We start from the raw sequence: 18,775 nt of genomic DNA, 5'->3' as shown, positions 1-18,775 counted from the left end.
GGAGGAGGAGGAGGAGGAGGAGGAGGAGGAGGGAGGAGACAAAAGGAGGAGGAAGAGACAAGAAACATCAGATTCTAACCTTTTCCTACCTATTCTCTGAAACGATTTCTACACTAAGTCCCTGTGGCTCCTCCCTTTTTGAGAGGTTGACCTCTCCAGCGCTCCTTCAGAGTAGAAACTTTAATAAAATTTTTATAAGGCATTACCACTAACTATAGATTCTGAACCTCCAAAACTTCCAGTCACAGAAACACCGGCTCTGCTTTGGACCATTTTCACTAAACAACATTCGTCTAATTGTCTTCCTTTGAGGTGCAACTCTGGGTTGAGTATCTCTTACTCAAGGTTCTCTTGAACCTAAGAGGGTGGAGAGTGAAGTAGGGCAACTCACAAGTACTAAGTAGTCTTCCTATCTTTCTCTAAGAGCGGTGTTATGTTCCAGTACAGTTAGGCATTTCTGAGGTTCCTGGCGGGGTTAGCAGACAGAGGAGCAAGCCCAGAAACTCAAGGAACCTTGATAAACCATCTTTGGAAACAACACAGATGGCTTAATTGCGTTCCTTCTCATTTAGGAGTTTCCAAGCTGGAAAAAACTTCCCTCTCTCTGCCTAGAGAGGCAGCTGAGCAATTGAGCTTGAACCTCTGATGGCTCTAGCGATTTATTCAACTTTGACGAACTGGGTTCTTTAAATACACAGTGCAGGTGGCGGATCCCCAGGTGTCCAGCCTTCCTGCCTATTAAATTAAATGCCCTGCACTTGCTGAGGTTAGAGCTTGGACGACAGAGCGTACACTTAGTGCATACTCATTATGTGTTCTTTGGCACAAAGATTTTGGGGGTGGAGTGTGCATCAAAGCTCTTCCTTCTGTAACAGGGGCAGCCATTGATCTTGTGGTTTGACTACATTGGGCCATGACTCTTAGGCCAAAACTCCCAATCCTATTAAAGCAATGCCTATTGGTTGCAAGATACCCCAACTGGAGCCTTCTGCCTAGGCGAGAGCTGAAAGCCATGTCTAGTGAGGTACTGGGTATGTTGCAAATCCCAGGCAGCTGCATTCAGAGATGAGCCACTGTCACCGAGTGCGGTGGCTGGTAGCATCTCTCTCTGGAAGCCCTCAGTGCATACAATCTGAACCCGGGGCCCTTCTCCAGAAACGCTCCGGCTGAGACCAGGCGGGCATAGAACGCGGACCTGGCATGAGGCTCAGGGAGGAGAACCTTCCTTTCTCCCCTGAACTTTGCGATTCGGGGAGAAGGGCAGGAAATTCAGTGGGGCTGGCTCATCCGAGCTCTGCTAACTTTTGGGATGGTTTGAGTGATAGAACCACACCAATCAGCATTTCCCCCCGTCTCCTCTGCTCAGAGCAGACAATTGAACATGCCTGGACAGTTGAGTGTCTCTCCCCAACGCTAGCGTTTCCCACCTCACCTACCCGCCCCCAGCTCCTGGTACTCACAATTTGTCGCTGTTAATCCTAAATGCCACAAGCCGGAGAACAGCAAAGTGAAAACGCTGGTCAGCCTTGGTACAGAATCCATTTCCCCCGAGTAAGCGGTCCCTCCCAATCGAATCCCAAATTCGCAGGCGCCAGCCGCGGCTTCTTCTTCTGTTCTCTCTCTCTCTCCCTCTCTCCTCGGCACCGCCTGACCCCCTCCCACCCCCCCTAAGAGAGGCACTCGCGGCTTCACTCCATCCCGTGTCCAGACGCTCCACCGAAAGCGTAGCGGGTTCTGCCTCTGAGCTGCGGCTGAAGCTACGGTCCCCGCAACTCCCGCTTGCTGTACTCGCCCTCGTCGCCCGCCTCTTCCTCCTCTCCCCCCTCCTTAAAGGTGCAAATCCAAACCCCGCTGCAACCCCAGGCGCCGAGCCGGGCGGACTGCCACTGCACCTCGGCCGCCGGCGCTGAAATCCGCACCCGGGCCGGCCGCTCCTTATAGGCGAGCGGGGCGCGCGGCGCCGCCCCCGGCCAGGCCCGCCCCGCGCTCTCCTATAAGACCGGCCTGGGCGGGTCCTCTGCGCGCTCGGGAGCCCTGGCTCCAGGCCCCGCGCCGCTGCCGTGCGCTCCGGCTGCTTGGGGGCCGGGGTCCCTCTCCCGCGGGCGCGCCTCTCTCCCCCCCCCCGTCTCCACCCCTCCTCTGCCTCCCGCCCCGCCCCCGCTCGGGGGGCCGCTAAGATACACTGACATTTCAACCAGGTTTTCCAAGAACATTGCTGCCCATGGGATGCTGAAAGGAGTTGGAAGACAGAACGCATCAGCAAGAGCGAATTTCCCTTGGAAAGCTTGGCAAAGAGCTCACGAAATGCCTTTTTTTTTTTTTTTTTTTGAGTGGAGAGGGAAGACTTGAATTATTGAATGATGCGAGATTTTTTCCCCGGTGTTTGTTTCCTGCTGTGGAAAGCCGACGGGTATTAATGATATTGGGATTTCTGATTTAAATGTTTAACGTTACATCCGCGTCCCTGTTCTTCGACCCGCGCCCGGCTCCAGTCGCTCGCACTTTCAGGGCGACCACATCCACGCCTCCCTCCTCGCTGTTGGCACGTAGATTGGGGCGAGTACTGCAAGGTGTTAAGGGCTTTAGGTTCCCGAGAGAGGGAAAGACAAATTAGGTCTCTCAATGACAAATGATGCGAGTCAGGGTAGGGGTCCTGGTTGGCTCCTAACATTGGAGATCTGAGCCAGCCTCCCCCCTCCCCCTCCCCCTCTCCCTTACATGGAGGGATTTAAATTTAAAATGGGTAAAGAGTAGTTCTGGTTTCTTCCTAGAAGCTTCCTATTGGAAACTCTGGTTCTGTCTTTGGCTTCTAGTTTACATCTGGGGACTCTCCTGCTTTACCATAAATCAATTTATTTTGCCCCCCCCCCCCAGCAGCAGCGCCCAGGCGGACTTATTTCACACTATAGATGCCTGAACAACCTTTGGGCTTCAGCTATCAGATGAACGGGCAATAGCAGATTGAGTTGGGTTTCTTGACGCTTCTGCGTGAATTCTTAGGTTAACTTCGTGGTTTCGGTTAGAGCTGGACTCACTGCATCGAAATACGGAAAGGTAGTTGAATGACAATTGGATTTGTGACACTATTCTTTTATTAGAGATAAAAAGATTTCTGAGGGCCTTTTCTCCTGTAACTTAAAATAGACCCTCTTGTCTGTAAGCTTTTTTTGTTTTAGAATTTATTTATTTATTTATTTATTTATTTATTTGAGAGAGCGCCGGCAGGGGGTGGAGGTGGGCAGAGGGGGGAGAGGGGCGGAGAGGAAGAGGAAGTGAGAGAAGCAGACTCCCTGGTGAGCAGGGAGGTGGGGCTCAATTCCAAGGCCCAGGGATCCTGACCTGAGCCAAAGACAACCAACTAAGCCACCCCAGCGCACCTTGTCTATGAGGTTCTAACTGAAAATAATTAGTTAGCTACTAGATTCTTGGGCAACCAGAAGACTTCTGCAGCATAGGCTTTTCCTGTGGGAGGAAGGCCATCCCCAGGAGATGGTGAATCACAACACATGAAAGGTGAGGTGATCCAAAAAGCTCCCTGGGGTTGGCAGGGGTCTGAGTAAGGAGGGGGCCTGGTGTTCAAAGTCAAGCTGATCAGGCCTGCCTCTCCTTCTACTGAGAGCCCCCGACGGCTGCCACCCATCTGTGGCCTTTGAGCATTTCAGTTTAGTTTGATCAGGTTAGTTTAATGACACTAGAGAGTCTAGAAAAAATATGCACCACTATCCAGCTTTCTATGTTCTTTAACACTTAGATGTGTTTTAGAAGAAATAAAATAGTACAAATATAATTTAAGTTGCTTTTGCATTCTTGCCTGATCCCATTTATCTCCTACCATACCTAGAAGTAAACACTTTCTTTTTCATTCTTATACATCATGTTTTTATACATTTACCACACATATTTACATCCCTAAACAATATATGATATCACTTTGGTTGTCTTTAATCAATATATAAATGGTATCATACTGTTTCATTTTGCACCTGGAGTTTACTCAACATTATACTTTTTGAATTTATGCATCTGGATACATGTAGCGCTAATTCTTTCATTTTAATTGCTGTGTTATAGTTCATTTTATAAATATGCCACAATTTATTCATTAATTCTACTGCTTATGAATCTACAGAATAAATTAATTCTACTGCTTATGAAGATCTACAATCTTCCAGGTTGTTGGTTTTTTTTTTTTTCTTTCTTTTCCTTTCTTCTTTTTTTGGGGGTGTGGGGAGGCAGAAGGAGAGAGAGAATCTTAAGCAGGCCTCAGGCCCTGTACGGAGCCCAATGCAGGGCTGGAGCTCACAACCCTGAGATCATGACCTGACCCCAAATCAAGAGTCACCCAGACACCCCTCCAGAGTTGTTTTCTTTTTTTCCCCCCTCAACATAAACTGTACACTCTTGTACCTGTCCCTTAGTATTTCTCAAATATGTACTTAGGAGTAGAATTTCTGGGTCATAAGAAATGCTTATCCTCAGCTTTAGTAGGTCTCTCCAGTTGCTCTATAAAATGATGTTAGCAGTTTGCACCCCTCCCCCACTGGCAGTGTGTGAGAGTCCCCTTAGCTCCGTAACCTCGCCAAAACTTTAAGACCTCTCTTTTTACAGATGGGAAAATGATACCCAGGGAATACAAATCTTTGTCCACTGAGTTTAATGCTCCACGACATCACCTATCTTCTGCACCAACCCAAGAATATTTAGATAAATAAAATATATTTTTTTAATTATGGAAGATGTGGGCTTCATTTCCTGTCACAATGACTTTAAATTGAATCTATGTCAATAAAATGTGCTTGAGATATATATTAAAAGACAACCAGGGAAATTGTTATGTGAAGCTCCCAAACTGTGAATAATCTTCTGGTTATTAGTAAGTACTGGAACTCTGCATTTAGATGCCCATATGCAAACCTAGTGTATACTATATAAATTGCACCTAATTTAAAGTCCTATTTACAGTTGTAGCTTTTTTCTCTCTCTCTCAAATACACCTGTTCTCAGAGCAACTTTGAGCCTTAAACAGCAGACATTTGTCTAAGATTTGTTAACATTTCAGTAAGAATACTGCAGCTCTGAATGGTGCGAGGGGTAAACAGCTGTTCCTCTTAGACAATAGTGTAAACAATGCCATCTTCTGGGGGCATTTTGCCAACAAGTTTTTATTAGCTGTAGAATATTAATCACTGTTAAAACTGTTCTCAGACAGATTGATATTTACCTTTTGAAATTCTTCTGTAAACCTTTTAGTCTGATAAATCCACCTTTCACATGCTGGAATAGAAGCTGAATTTTCTCCCCATTTCCCCCATGTTGCTTTATATAGAAGAAGAACTCGTACTTGCAGAGTGCCTTGCTTTGAAGAAGCTTAAAAATTATGCATAGATAGAGCAGATTGATTGCTAACAGGAAATGGGGGAAAACAGATAATTGAAATCCTCAAATGCCTGCATTTTAGAATGATAAATCTGAACATCTTCTCAAGAGAAACTTCTGTCCAAAATCCTAAAAAAGGAATGAAGTGGACAGGATTCGGTGTTCATGTCCCTTTAATTTTCCCTCGGGCCCTTTTATTTCTTTCCCTTTAATAGAGCAGAAGGGAAAGAATCATTCATCAACTGGCACCTTAGCCTTGGAATATTCAACAAGTGGTTTGCCTCATTGATTTCATAATCCTCTGTGAGGTATGTAGCAGGTATGTTTGGTCATCTGCATTTTACGGATGGGATCCTAAGAGATGACAGATATTGACATGTTAAGTATCATACAGAATTAATGGCCCCAGCCCATATCGCACTTTAAAATGAAAACCCCTCATCTCTTTTCCTTTATCTTTAGAGAGCTAATAGGTCAAATTCACTGTGACATATGGGTACCTGTCACATATAGGGGAAGAGTCGGCATTGGTTACAAGAGGCTACGATGTTGTATCAGTACTTTTGGATTATTTCAGGTTCACATATTTATGGTTTGTTGTAAAGTTGGAAGGATGATTTCTGCTGCCATTCATATCTTTAAAATAGAGGGGTTTTTTTTGTTTTGTTTTTTTTAAAGATTTTTTATTTATTTATTTGACAGAGACAGAGACAGGCAGCGAGAGAGGGAACACAAGCAGGGGGAGTGGAAGAGGAAGAAGCAGGCTCACAGTGGAGGAGCCTGATGTGGGGCTCGATCCCATAACGCCGGGATCACGCCCTGAGCCGAAGGCAGGCGCTTAACCGCTGTGCCACCCAGGCGCCCCTAAAATAGAGTTTTTAAAAGTAATGATGTGGCAGAAAGTTAATTTAATATTTTTCCTTTCACCCTTATTTCTTTTTTAATTTTTATTTATTTTTATTTTTTTTTAAGATTTTATTTATTTATTTGACAGAGATAGAGACAGCCAGCGAGAGAGGGAACACAAGCAGGGGGAGTGGGAGAGGAAGAAGCAGGCTCATAGTGGAGGAGCCTGATGTGGGGCTCGATCCCATAACGCCAGGATCACGCCCTGAGCTGAAGGCAGACGCTTAACCACTGTGCCACCCAGGTGCCCCCCCTTATTTCTTTTTTAAAAAAATGTTTTCTTTCTTTTTTTTTTTTCTTTTTTCCTCTTCAGAGCTTGGGCCAGTAACATGCTACACCTGTAGGGTGTAGGAAATAGGAAAAATGTTCCTTCTTTCATGGAGCTAAAAATGATTTGGGAAAGTAGGATATAAACACATTAAAAAGTTAAGGTAACAATACAAGTTAGCATGTGATTAAGTGCCAAATGGCTCAGATAATAAGTGCGATAGGCGTTTTAAGTTGACAAGATAGTTTCCTCTGGGAAGGAAAACTTGTGGTTGGCATAATGAAGTAGTTGTCTCTTTGGGCGTAAAGGGATTTGAGTCACCCTGGGCCATGAAGATTGTTATTCAAGTCAGGTTAGGTCAGGTATCTTTGCCTGACAGGAAGTCACATTTTAGGGTGCAGAATTGCAGGCAAAATTCTACTTTTACAGGACCGGCTTTTCTATTCAGGCAAATGAACCTCAGCCAAAGGTTGAGTATAATTCACTTGAGCCTCTCCCCACTATTTTTCTCTCCTTGTGCCACCTCAGTCTTGTCACCACCATACTCGCCCTTGACATCAAAACTAGTCAACTTCTAACATCAGTCTTCCACAAATAGATCAACCCTTTACGTACCTTTACCTGAAATGCATGTTTCTCAGCTGGTATATGTCGTGCTGTTTACACGTATTACTCTTCCTTCCTTCTATGGACTCCTTCTTCCCAAATGGCTAATTTTCATTGACCATTCCACTCCAAATTCAGGTACCACGTCTCTCTTGGAGTCTTGGGTGATTACTGTGCAATGTTTCTGTTCAACCATGGTAACTTGTTTACATGTTATCTACGGTTGCCTTTGCATTACGGTTGCAGAGTTGAGAAGTTCCACAGAAATTATATGACCTGCAAATCCTAAATTACTTAATAGATGACTCTACTGACCCCTGGTAGAGTCTACTAGGTGCAACACCGGAGCAGAATACAAGGTACAGAACTACTATACAATGGAGGACATGATACAGTTCATCCATTCAGAGTTTTTTTCTTTTTTATCTTTGATATATCAGATACCATGGGATAAGCTGACTAACAAAATAATCACTGAAGTCTTGGAAAACCTAGGCTGGATATGTAGATTTATTGGTGCTAATTAGATTGGGTTAAAAACATTTCTGTTAAATGTGCTGAGTTTGGATCTTCACATTATTTCACTTCCTTAAAAAATATAAAATTCTTTTAATCTTTGGAGATTATTGAGCAATTTTTTTAAAAAGATATTTATTTATTTATTTATTCGACAGAGAGAGAGAGACAGCCAGCGAGAGAGGGAACACAAGCAGGGGGAGTGGGAGAGGAAGAAGCAGGCTCCTAGCGGAGAAGCCTGATGCGGGGCTCACGGGGATCCCATAATGCCGGTATCACTCCCTGAGCCGAAGGCAGACACTTAATGACTGAGCCACCCAGGTGCCCCTATTGAGCAATTTTGATTGTCTTCCAAAAAAAACCTTCTGTTGCTTATTGACTGCATGTTTTCATGCATGCTTACATGTTGATATTTATTGTGGCATACTTTCAAAGTTATATAATGGCAAAAGACTCCTATTATATACATTTTACTTTAAGCATTTTTAAAAATTTTACCCACTTACTTAATAATATATGTTCTCTGCCTCTCTTCCCCTTCTTTCTATGGCCATAAACTTCTACAGTTCCTCTAATTTTCTGACTCATCCAACACCTGGATTAACATAAGGAAAGGTCCAGAAAGTAGCAGGCATAGAATAGCAGTGAAAGCTCATGAATACTCATGGTTTAATACACAGACAGTTCCTGCCTTAAGTTGGTTCAATTTATAATTTTTTTTGACTTTATGTTGGTCTGAAAGTGATACATATTCAGTAGAAATGGTACTTCAAATTTCGAATTTGGATCTTTTCCTGGGCTAGTGATAATGTGGTAACAATCCTCTCTCATGACACTAGGCAGCAACAGTGAAGCACCGAGCCCTGTCAGCAAAGCTATCATGAGGGTAAACAACTGATACATTCTGTACATACACAACCATTCTGCTTTTCACTTTCAGCATAGTATTCAATAAACTACATGAGATATTCAACTTTGTATATTATACTTTGTTATAAAGTAGCCTCTGTGTTAGAAGATTTGGCCCAACTGTAGGCAAATGTAAGTGTTCTGAGCATGCTTAAGGTAGGCTGGGCTAAGCTATGGTGTACGTTAGGTGTGTTATAGGCATTTTTGACTTATGATATTTTCAGCTTATCACGGGTTTGTCGGGACAGAACCCCACCACAAGTCAAGGGAGATCTGCATTCTGTCCCTGTCTGACAGCTAATTACAATTGCATTACTTGTCAAGGAGAACAAATCCCACACACTAGGAGCTCACACCTGGAAGGGGGCTTGACCTCTCTTGAGGCCAGGGAGTTTCCTAGGGAAAATAACTTGTCAGGTGAGCTGAGGGAGATGGGAGGGGGAGGGTGTGTTGAAGGAACTCGAGTGGAGGGAGCAGAATGGCTAGGAGGAAGACAGCCGGAACAACCAGCAGCTTCCAAATGGAAAAGTGATTTCACTGAGAGTCAGCTCATGGAAAGGTTGTTATGGGTTTGGCATCTGTTGTGGGAGATAGTAAAGGTATTGTAGGGACTTTTAATTATTTTTTTAAAGGAAGGAAGTGACTCATGGTTTCATATTTTGTAGTTCTTTGGCTCTAGATGTCAGTCAGGTCATTTCTCAGAGATACATTTGTAGTTACAAGGAGATAATGTACACTCCTCCTTTCAACATTTGTTTTCACTTTAGATATCTCTGATGATGTAGGAAAGACATTAGGGTTCGAAGCTGATGACCAAGAAAGAATTCTTGAGATGCCTTTGGTGCAAAAAGGTGGTTTTATTAAAGCATGGGGACAGGACTTGTGGGCAAAAAGAGCTTCACCAGGGTCGTGCAGAGTGGCCCATTATATACTTTAAGTTGGGAGGGGGTTAGGGATAATATAAGCCTCTAAGGAATTTGGAAGCAAGGTTTCCAGGGCCTTGAGGGGGCTAGATGTTGTTGGAAAAATGTCATTTATCCGTCTAATAAAACCTTAACTATGAGACCCTTCAGATATTTATCGGTGGACCATATGCTTGGAGGGTGAATGTCAACACGTATCTTGGGGGTTTAGAGATAAAGGATTATTTCTGAAGGAATTTTTATATATTAAAGCAGACTTACAGGATGGGGTGGGGGTCTGGCTAAGTGGGCCTTTTGCCCTTAGCAAGGTGTCCACATCAAGGCAGTTGAGTCCCTAGAGGAACGTCACTCTATCTGTTTCAAGGACTTGTCAGTGGGCTGTAGGTAGTAAGGAAATTTAATAATTTTTCTTCTGCCTTTGTTTCCCACATCATCTAACATCTTGCTCAAAGAAATATCAGCTTATGGATTTGGGATTTGGTGTCCAGAGTGTTAGTCATATGTTAAGTTTTCATCTCACTTTAGACATATGATAGAGGACAAATTATTTAAATTCTTTTTAACTGTAAAACAGAATGGTGCCAAATGACAAGGTGGTTGTGACACTTTACAAATGAAATACAGTGCTTAGTGCTGGAAGTCCTCATGAAATGGTTGTTGTTAGTCACAATTTGGTGCTGTTAAATATGTTGATTTAACTTCCAGCAAGTCCTCTTTGGGACTCTTCAATGTCTTTCACATAGCAAAGCTTCATAGGGGTAGCAATACCGTAGTTTTCAACAATAATCATATTCCCCTGGGGAAACAAGACTGTAGAATGTGGCTAACACAAATTTTCTGTTTTTGGCATGTATCTGACAATTTGTTTCTGGTGGACAATGACTTATTTCTGAAGAATTAATAGCAAGTTTCAGAATCTAAATGATGATACCTCAACCTTGAAAATAATTTGTTTTCAATACAGCCAGAATGAGTTGGCATAATAAAGTCTGTCTTAAAAATTTATAATGGGAAAAAGACAGATGGAAAGCAATTTATTTAGAGAGGATTTTTTATTTTTTTAAAAAGAGGACTTTAGAGTAAAAGCAAAAAGTTGTAGCTCAGTGATTTTGGTTAAAATGATTAGAGATTGGGGAAGATTAGGTTTATAGATGCCGAAGTTGAAAAGTTTGGTGCTGAATATACTAGACAAATACTTCTCAAGGAAATTCCATTGCTCAGAATGTACTGACTACCTCCACTTCTTAATGTACAACTCTTTCTCCTTGGTATGATGTTATTTCCTGGTTTAGAAAAGAGTCATCCTACTCAAGAAAGCATTTTGTCCATAACTGTATTGAGAATGGAGAAACTTTAGTTGGTTTCTCAGGAATGTTCTTAACTATATTCTTAGAATTCTATATAAAATGGTATTACCATCTTTTTCCTCTTATTTGTCAGAAAATCTGATTAATGGGTTTCAAAACCCACATTTTGGTTTTCTAGCAATTTTTCTTTGGATGAAAATGAGAACTTGATTCAGCATGAGTCTATGAATTGCTAGTGTGCAACTTTAGATTTATAGGATTGGATAGAATTCAATCAGATTTTGGGGAAAAGGTGTGTATGAATAAAGTATATATACAATTTAATTTTGATCAAGCTTTTCATAAGGGGGACTTTAATTATTTCAGCTCACCATCTTTGAACTATTTGCATAACTCTGTAATGGCATTTGCTCTGCTATTAAACAGAAAATAAAGCCAGCCCAGACCAAATGTGTTAGAGTGAAACAGGGGAAGATGATAGCATCACTTAATAATGTGTTGTAACTAAGAAGGAAATTAAAGACTTTGGTAACTTTGGTTTAATTTACGAAAGATCAAATTTCCCTACTTAGACTGATTTAGGAATGCAGGCTATTTGCTTCTATTATCAAGATTTTGAATCATGGCTTGAAATTATACCCATTTCTGCTTACGTGGGTTAATTCTTCACAGCAGATCGTTGGGGACATTGATCAAAAAATGACACATATTTTCTTTTTGGGTAATTTCCATAGACATGTTTGATGTTCTTGATGTGTCATCAGAGCCCTGAGGACTCGATAAGTAATGTAGTTCTAGACCTTTTGCAGTAGGGTTTTAGTCTGTGTTAGGAGGAGTCAAACAATTTAGAGTTCATACATTCAACAAACATATTGAACACCCTCCAGGTGCCAGGTCAACATGAGAGTTGCACTAGCTATAGGATAAATAATCCATGTTCTCTGCTCCCAAAATGCTCCCACAGGTGGATGGTAAGGTAGACATCATAACCACTAAATATATACCAATGATGAATGTATCAGGAAAAGCTAGAGCGGGAAGAAATGGACTCCGCTTTCCTGAAACTCACCAAGACAGATTTTTTTTTTTTAAATCCAGAGCCAATTAACAAAAGTTCATCTGTTGTGGAGGCAAAGGAGGGAATTTCAGAAGAAAGCAAAAATCCAAAGTTATGAGTCTGTGTGCCATGTGCTGGGGAAAATTTGAACCTTTCTAGTAAACTAAAATAAATGTGTGTCTGGGATGCATACAGACACAATGAGAAGAATAAGTAGTATATGTAGTAGTAAATGTGTCAATGTTGTCTATATTTCTGATTAGTCAGAAAGGGGATTTTGAGTGCAGAAGGCAAATGTTAATCTGAAGTAGCATCTTTTTTATGTTTGGGCTTAGAAAATCTATAGCCATCACTATTAGTGTATGGGAATACATAACATGATAATATTTTAAATTTTATTTTATATTAAATTTTATTTTATGTTATTATGGTAATAACACTCAAAATGAGATCAGCCATCTTAATTAAATTTTAAGTGCATGAGAGAGTGTTGTTAATTATAGGCACAATGTTCTATAGCAGATCTCTAGAACTTATTCATCTTGCATAACTGAAACCTCATGCCCATTGATTAGCAACCCCCCCCCAACTTTTTCCCTCTTCCCAGGCCTTAGTAACCACTGTCTGAGTCTATGAGTTTTAGATGCCTCATAGAAGTAGAATCATTATTTGTTTTTGTGTGACTGGCTTATTTTATTTAGTGTAATGTCCTCAAGATTCATCCATATTGTTACATACTGGGAATTTCTTTTAATTTTAAAGGCTAAATAATATTCCTCTGTGTGTGTATGTGTGTGTGTTCTTAATCATTCATCTGTCAATGGATATTTGATTATTGCAGCATCTGAGCTATTGTGAATAGCACTGAAATGAGCATGGAGTGCTAATATTTCTTCCAGATCGTGATTTCAGTTCTTCTGGATAAATACCCAGAGGTAGGATTGCTAAATCTTATGGTAGCTCCATTTTTAGATTTTTGAGAAATCTCCATACATAGAGGTTTTCACAGAGGTTGTACCATTATATAGTTTCATTAACAGTGTACAAATGTTCCAGTTTCCTTTCATCTTCATCAGAATTATTGCTTTGGGGTTTTTTTTGACAATAGCCCTCTTAACAGATATGACATGATATCTCATTGCAGTTTTTATTTGAATTTGATAATTAGAGACATTGAGAATCTTTTCATATATCTGTTGGCTATTTTTATGTGTTTCTTTGAGGAACTGTCCATTCACGTCTTAACCCATTTTTAAAATTGGGTTATTAGATTTTTGCTGTTGAAATGTAGGAATTCCTTATAAATTTTGGAAATGTAACTCTTTATCAGATATACAGTTTAAAAATATTTTCTTCCATTCTACAGGAAGCCTTTTGACTCTGTTGAGTGTTTCCTTTGCTATGCACAAGCCTTTGCTTGATTCAGTACTACTTTTCTATTTTTGCTTTTGTTGGCTGTGCTTTTGGTGTCTTATCCATGAAATCATTGTTAAGGCTAATATCATGAAGCTTTTATCCTATGTTTTCCTATAGGAGTTTTGCAGTTTCTTCTAGGAGTCTAACATTTAGGTCTTTAATTTATTTTGAGTTGATCTTGTGTGTGGTATGAAATAAGGATTTCTTTTTTTCTTTCCTCCTTTTGTCCCTTCCTTCCTTCTTCCCTCCTCCTTCCCTTTCTTTCTTTTGTTCCTTTGGGGGGGGGTGCTTTCTGTTTTGTTTTGTTTTCTTGTGCATATCCAGTTTTCCTGGCATCATTTGTTGAAGAGACTATCTTTTTCCCATTCTATAGACTTGGCATCCTTGTCAAAAATCAGTTGACTATATATGTGCATGCTTATTTCTGTGCTCTCTATTCTGTTTTGTTGGTTTATATGTCTGTCATTATGCCAGTACCACACTGTTTTGATTACTGTAACTTTGTAATATATTATGAAATCAGAAAGTATGATGCCTTCAGTTTTGTTCTTTCTCAAGTTGATTTGGCTATTCAAGATCCCTTGGGTTCCTCGTGAATTTTGGAAATGTAGGAAAAAGGAAGAGCAAAAATAAAAGAACGAAAAGAAGAAACAAACAAAATAGAGAACAGAAAAAAATCAATAAAACTGAGCTGGCTTTTTGAAAAGATAAACAAAATTAGCAAACCTTTAGCTAAATGGAGAAAAATGAGAGAGAAGACTAAAATAAATACAATCAGAAATGAAGATTAGACATTAAATCTGATGTCACAGAAATAAAAAGGATTAAAACAAACTAATATGCACAATAATATACCAAGAAACTGGATAACCTAAAATAAATAAATAAGATTTGGGAAACATACAACCTACCAAGATTGAATCCTGAAACAATAGAAAGTTTAAACAGACCTATAGCTAGTAAGGAGATGAAATCAGTATTTTAAAAAAATTATACAAATAAAAGCTCAGGACTAGGTGGTTTTACTGGTAAATTCTATTGAACATTTAAAAAAGAATTAACAGCAATCTTTCTCAAATTCTCCCAGAAAAATCGAAGAGGACGGAACACTTTCAAGCTCATTTTATGAGGCTAGCATTACCCTGACACCAAAGCCAAACAAAGATATCACAAGAAAAGAAAACTACAGGCCAATATCCTAATAAATGTGGATGAAAAAGTCCTCAACAAAATACTACCAAACTGAATTCAACAACACAATAAAAGCACCACAGAGCATGACCAAGGAGGATTTATCCCTGGGATGCAAAGATGTTTCAGCATACAAAAACCAATTCATGTGATATACCTCATTGACAGAAAAAAGGATAAAACCTACATGATTATCTAAATAGGTGCAGAAAGAGCATTGACAAAATTCAATATCCTTTCATGATAAAACTTCAAAAATTAGAAATAAAGGGAAATTACCTCATCATAATAAAGGCCACATATGAAAGGCCACAGCTAACATCATATTCAATAGTGAAAAACTGAAATGCCTATTCTCATCACTTTTATCTAACATAGTATAGGAAGTCCTAGCCAGAGCAATTAGGCAAGAAAAACAAATAAAAAGCTTTCAAGTCAGAAAAGAAGAAATAGCACTGTCCCTATTTGCAGATGACATGGTCTTATATACAGAAAACCCTAAAGACTCCATGGGGGGCAGAGTTGGAGCTAATAAACGAATTCAATAGTGATGCAGGATACAAACCAAAATACAAAAAAACAAAAAACAAACAAAAAAAAAACCCAAGCAAAAAACAAAAACAAATTTGCCTTTTTATACACTAACAATGAATTACCTGAAAATAAAATTAGGTAAATATCCTCATTTACAATAGCACCAAAAAGAATAAAATATTTAGGAATAAACCTAAATACAGAGGCAAAATAATGGTACACTGAAATCCACAAAAAATTGATAACAAAAATTAAAGAAAACACAAACAAATATGATATCCTGTCCTTACAGATTGGAAGACTTAATATTGTTAAAGTATCCATACTACTTAAAGCAATCCACAGACTAATTCAAGCCTTATCAAAGTTCCAATGGAATTTTTGTAAAGAAATAGAAAAAAAAATTTTTTTGAATGTCTTAACTTTTAATTATTGCAATAACATATTTCGTTTCCTCCCTTCAAATTTGCTCATATTAGTTTTAGCCTGGATGGGAACAGAGCAACCAATGTTTGTCTAGTTCAGTGAGTTACTTAATAAAGAAAGTAATTTCAGTTGTGTTTTCCCTGACTTCTTAAATTCCCAAAGCAACAGAAGTAGATACTGGCCAAATATGAAAATGATTTTGCAAGCAATCAAGTCATTTCTTTGAAGAGAATTTAAACTCTAAACAACAACTTACAGATCTTTTCACTGTATTTATAACTACATAAAACTGTTAACCTTCAAAAATAAGTTACTTATTTTACCAGCAAGTTCTTCCCCCTGTTGGGAATAAGAGAGGATTATAATTTGGAACTTGCAAACTAAGACAAGTCCAGTGGAAAATGGAGAGGAATGTTATTTTATGGAGAAAAAGGAGGAAGTTGGGAGGGGTTGTTTGAATGAAAGTTCATGGAGAAAGGCAAAAGTTAAGAGGGATGATGGTTTCCCACTGACTGAATTGCAGGGGTAGTTGATTTCTTATAGAAGATTCAACTTACATCTGTCCTGTGACTCACTCTTTCCTGTTGATGATTCTTCTGTTGGGATTTGTAATTGACGGTCCTTCCTATAAGTGACATTGAGTGACACTACCTTCCTTTTTAGTTTCCTGAGTCTACTTTACTGAGGTTTCCCTGGATTAATTTTCACATAATATTCTTTCGAACTGGAGTGACTTAGGACGTGATCTTTTATGCAAGAACTAGGCAAACACTTATTGTCCCTAAAGCTCCAAGATAGTTAACATGTTACGGAATTCTAAATAGACTAGATATAGAAATGTTAAAGGATTATGTGAGTGGAACCATAGCCACAGACACGTCTTCTTCAAAACCCACTATAGGAAATAATGGTCTGTGTATATATATAGCTGTGAACAAATTGTCAAATCTGACATTTGCTCCAGATTCTAGCATTTTCATAAAAGAGAGGGTTTATTGTTTCTTGAAGGCATTCTCCTACTTATCAGGCATTCTCCAGTCTCATTGTGCTCAGAGTATGAGAGGTTAGGAAAGCACATTGTTTCAGATGGCTTTCTCTTCTGAGTCACAGCAGCCTGGTGGATCAGTCTAGTGAAAGCAGGGCTTGGAGACAACCAGGAACTTCTTGAAAGCTCTGACTGGACTTAAAGTTTGGTCTAGTCTGATTCTTCCCCCTTAGCCATTTAGAACTGGAAAAGAGAGACCAAATATCAGCTCTTCTTCCTTCCTTAAGAACTTCTTGTGGAGAGGAATCACAAGCTATACCCTATAATGGGGACTTGTGTTCCACTAGTACATATCTCCATCAGCTTTCCTTATTACATTAGAAAGCGCACAACTTAAAACATCTACAATAAAATGGGTTAACCATGGTCTACAACTTCAGAAATCTTTGTAAGAATCAATAGAAATATTTTGATGACATCCCAATAGTTTATTTTTTGCTTTTGTTTCCCTTGCCTTTGAAGACATGTCTAGCAAGACGTTGCTGTGGCCAAGGTCGAAGAGGTTGCTGCCTGTGTTCTTGTCTAGGATTTTGATGGACTCCTGTCTCACATTGAGGTCTTTCATCCATTTTGAGTCTATTTTTGTGTATGGGGTAAGGAAATGGCCCAGTTTCATTCTTCTGCATGTTGCTGTGCAGTTTTCCCAACACCATTTGTTGAAGAGACTGTCTTTGTTCCATTGGATAGTCTTTCCTGCTCTGTCGAAGATTAATTGACCGTATAGTTTTGAGTTCATTTCTGTCCATTGACTGATGAATGGATAAAGAAGATGTGAGAGATATATGCATATCTATCTATCTATATCTACAAAAGGGAATAGTACTCAGCCATAAAAAAGAAGGAAGTCTTACCATTTGCAATGACATGGATGGAGCTAGACTGACTGTATTATGCTAAGCAAAGTAAGTCAGAGAAAGACAAATACCATATGATTTCACTCATATGTGGAAGTTAAGAAACAAAACAGATGAATATGGAGGGGGGGAAGAGAGGAAAACCAGGAAATAAACTCTTAACTCTAGAAAACAAATTGGTGGTTACTAGAGGGGAGGTGTGTGGGGGAAATAGGTAATGGGGATTAAGGAGGGCACTTGTGATGAGCATCAGGTGTCATAAATGTTTAATTCCTAAATTCTATACCTGAAAATAATATCACACCATATGTTAACTTACTGGAATTTAAATAAAACTTGGAGGGAAAAAAATCAATAAAAAGAGCACTGTCCTCTGGCAAGGTAGTTATGATATACATATCAAGAATTGCCAGATGTGTATACTTTGTTACACTGTGATGTCACTTTTGTGGAGTGGCCTTTGGGAGATTCTTCTAAATATAGAACTTATCATGAGGAAGTTTTCCTACATACAGAATCCTAAAAATACACAAGAATATTTATTACAGCTTTCTTTTCAAGAAATATATATATATGTGTAGTCTGCCTATTCAATATGATATATAGCAAATAATCTTTGTATATACATACAATGAAATTTTAGCATATATGCTGCTGAAGCAAACGGTACATATAATTTTTTTTTTTGAGAGAGAGAGAGAGCACGAGAGAGCACAAGAGAGTGCAAGGCAGAGAGCAGGGGCAGAAAGAGAGGGAGAGAGAGAATTCCAAGCAGGCTCCAGGCACCCCACAATACAATAAAACTTTACACAACCATTACAAACCATAATTATGTAGAAAATACAGACCCCAAATTGCATGACATAAGAAGGGAAATTAGCATACAATGTAGATTCAAAATTTAATAAATATGCGGGTATAATGTACATATGGACATATGATATAATGGAATAAGCAAACATTGAAATAGACATGCTAGAATGAAACATTGTGAGATTTTCCTTTTAGAAAATTTTCTTTAGTGTTGTTACATCCGTTAGTGGTCTAAAAAATAATTTCAAAATGTAGCAATGGATATCATAGAGCAAAAAAAAAAACAGCTGATGACCACATTAATTAAAATGTTAGCATAGTAATTATTACTGGTTTGTGATATAAAATCAAGCTACAAATGAGGTGGCAAGAAGTGAGGGGTAGAAGTGAGATTTTATCGCATATTTCTGAGTTCAAAGCAACAATATTTGGCCAAGGAAGACAATAGGAGGGGGAAAACAGAAAATCAATAGGACTGGCTTTGTGCTCTGTGCTAGGCACACACGTGGGTTTGTGCTATACTTTCTTCATGTACACATGAGGTTTATTAACAGTGATGAGCATGAACCAGTATCCCCAGTGATCATGAATCTAGCACATGTTTCTTCCTCAGTTTTCTTTCTATAAA

The 18,775-nt window shown here is 39.4% G+C and overlaps 1 protein-coding gene across 2 annotated transcripts in view; it reads right to left on the bottom strand.

Annotated features, from left to right (window-relative positions):
• Window positions 1-1,565, bottom strand: part of CNTNAP5 (contactin associated protein family member 5) — a 772,957-nt gene extending 771,392 nt beyond the window's left edge. For both annotated transcript variants that reach the window (XM_040619104.1, XM_008686098.2), the window contains exon 1: window positions 1,461-1,565. In XM_040619104.1, coding sequence (XP_040475038.1) covers window positions 1,461-1,542 — 82 coding nt within the window. In that variant the 5' untranslated portion in view covers window positions 1,543-1,565. The remainder of the gene's footprint in view (window positions 1-1,460) is intronic.
• Window positions 1,566-18,775: the final 17,210 nt, after the last annotated feature.

The sequence above is a fragment of the Ursus maritimus genome, unplaced genomic scaffold (assembly GCF_017311325.1).
Source record: "Ursus maritimus isolate PB19 unplaced genomic scaffold, ASM1731132v1 scaffold_1, whole genome shotgun sequence".
Taxonomy (NCBI): Eukaryota; Metazoa; Chordata; class Mammalia; order Carnivora; family Ursidae; genus Ursus; species Ursus maritimus.
Note: the sequence above shows the minus strand (reverse complement) of the source record. Positions and strands in the feature narration are given on the sequence as shown.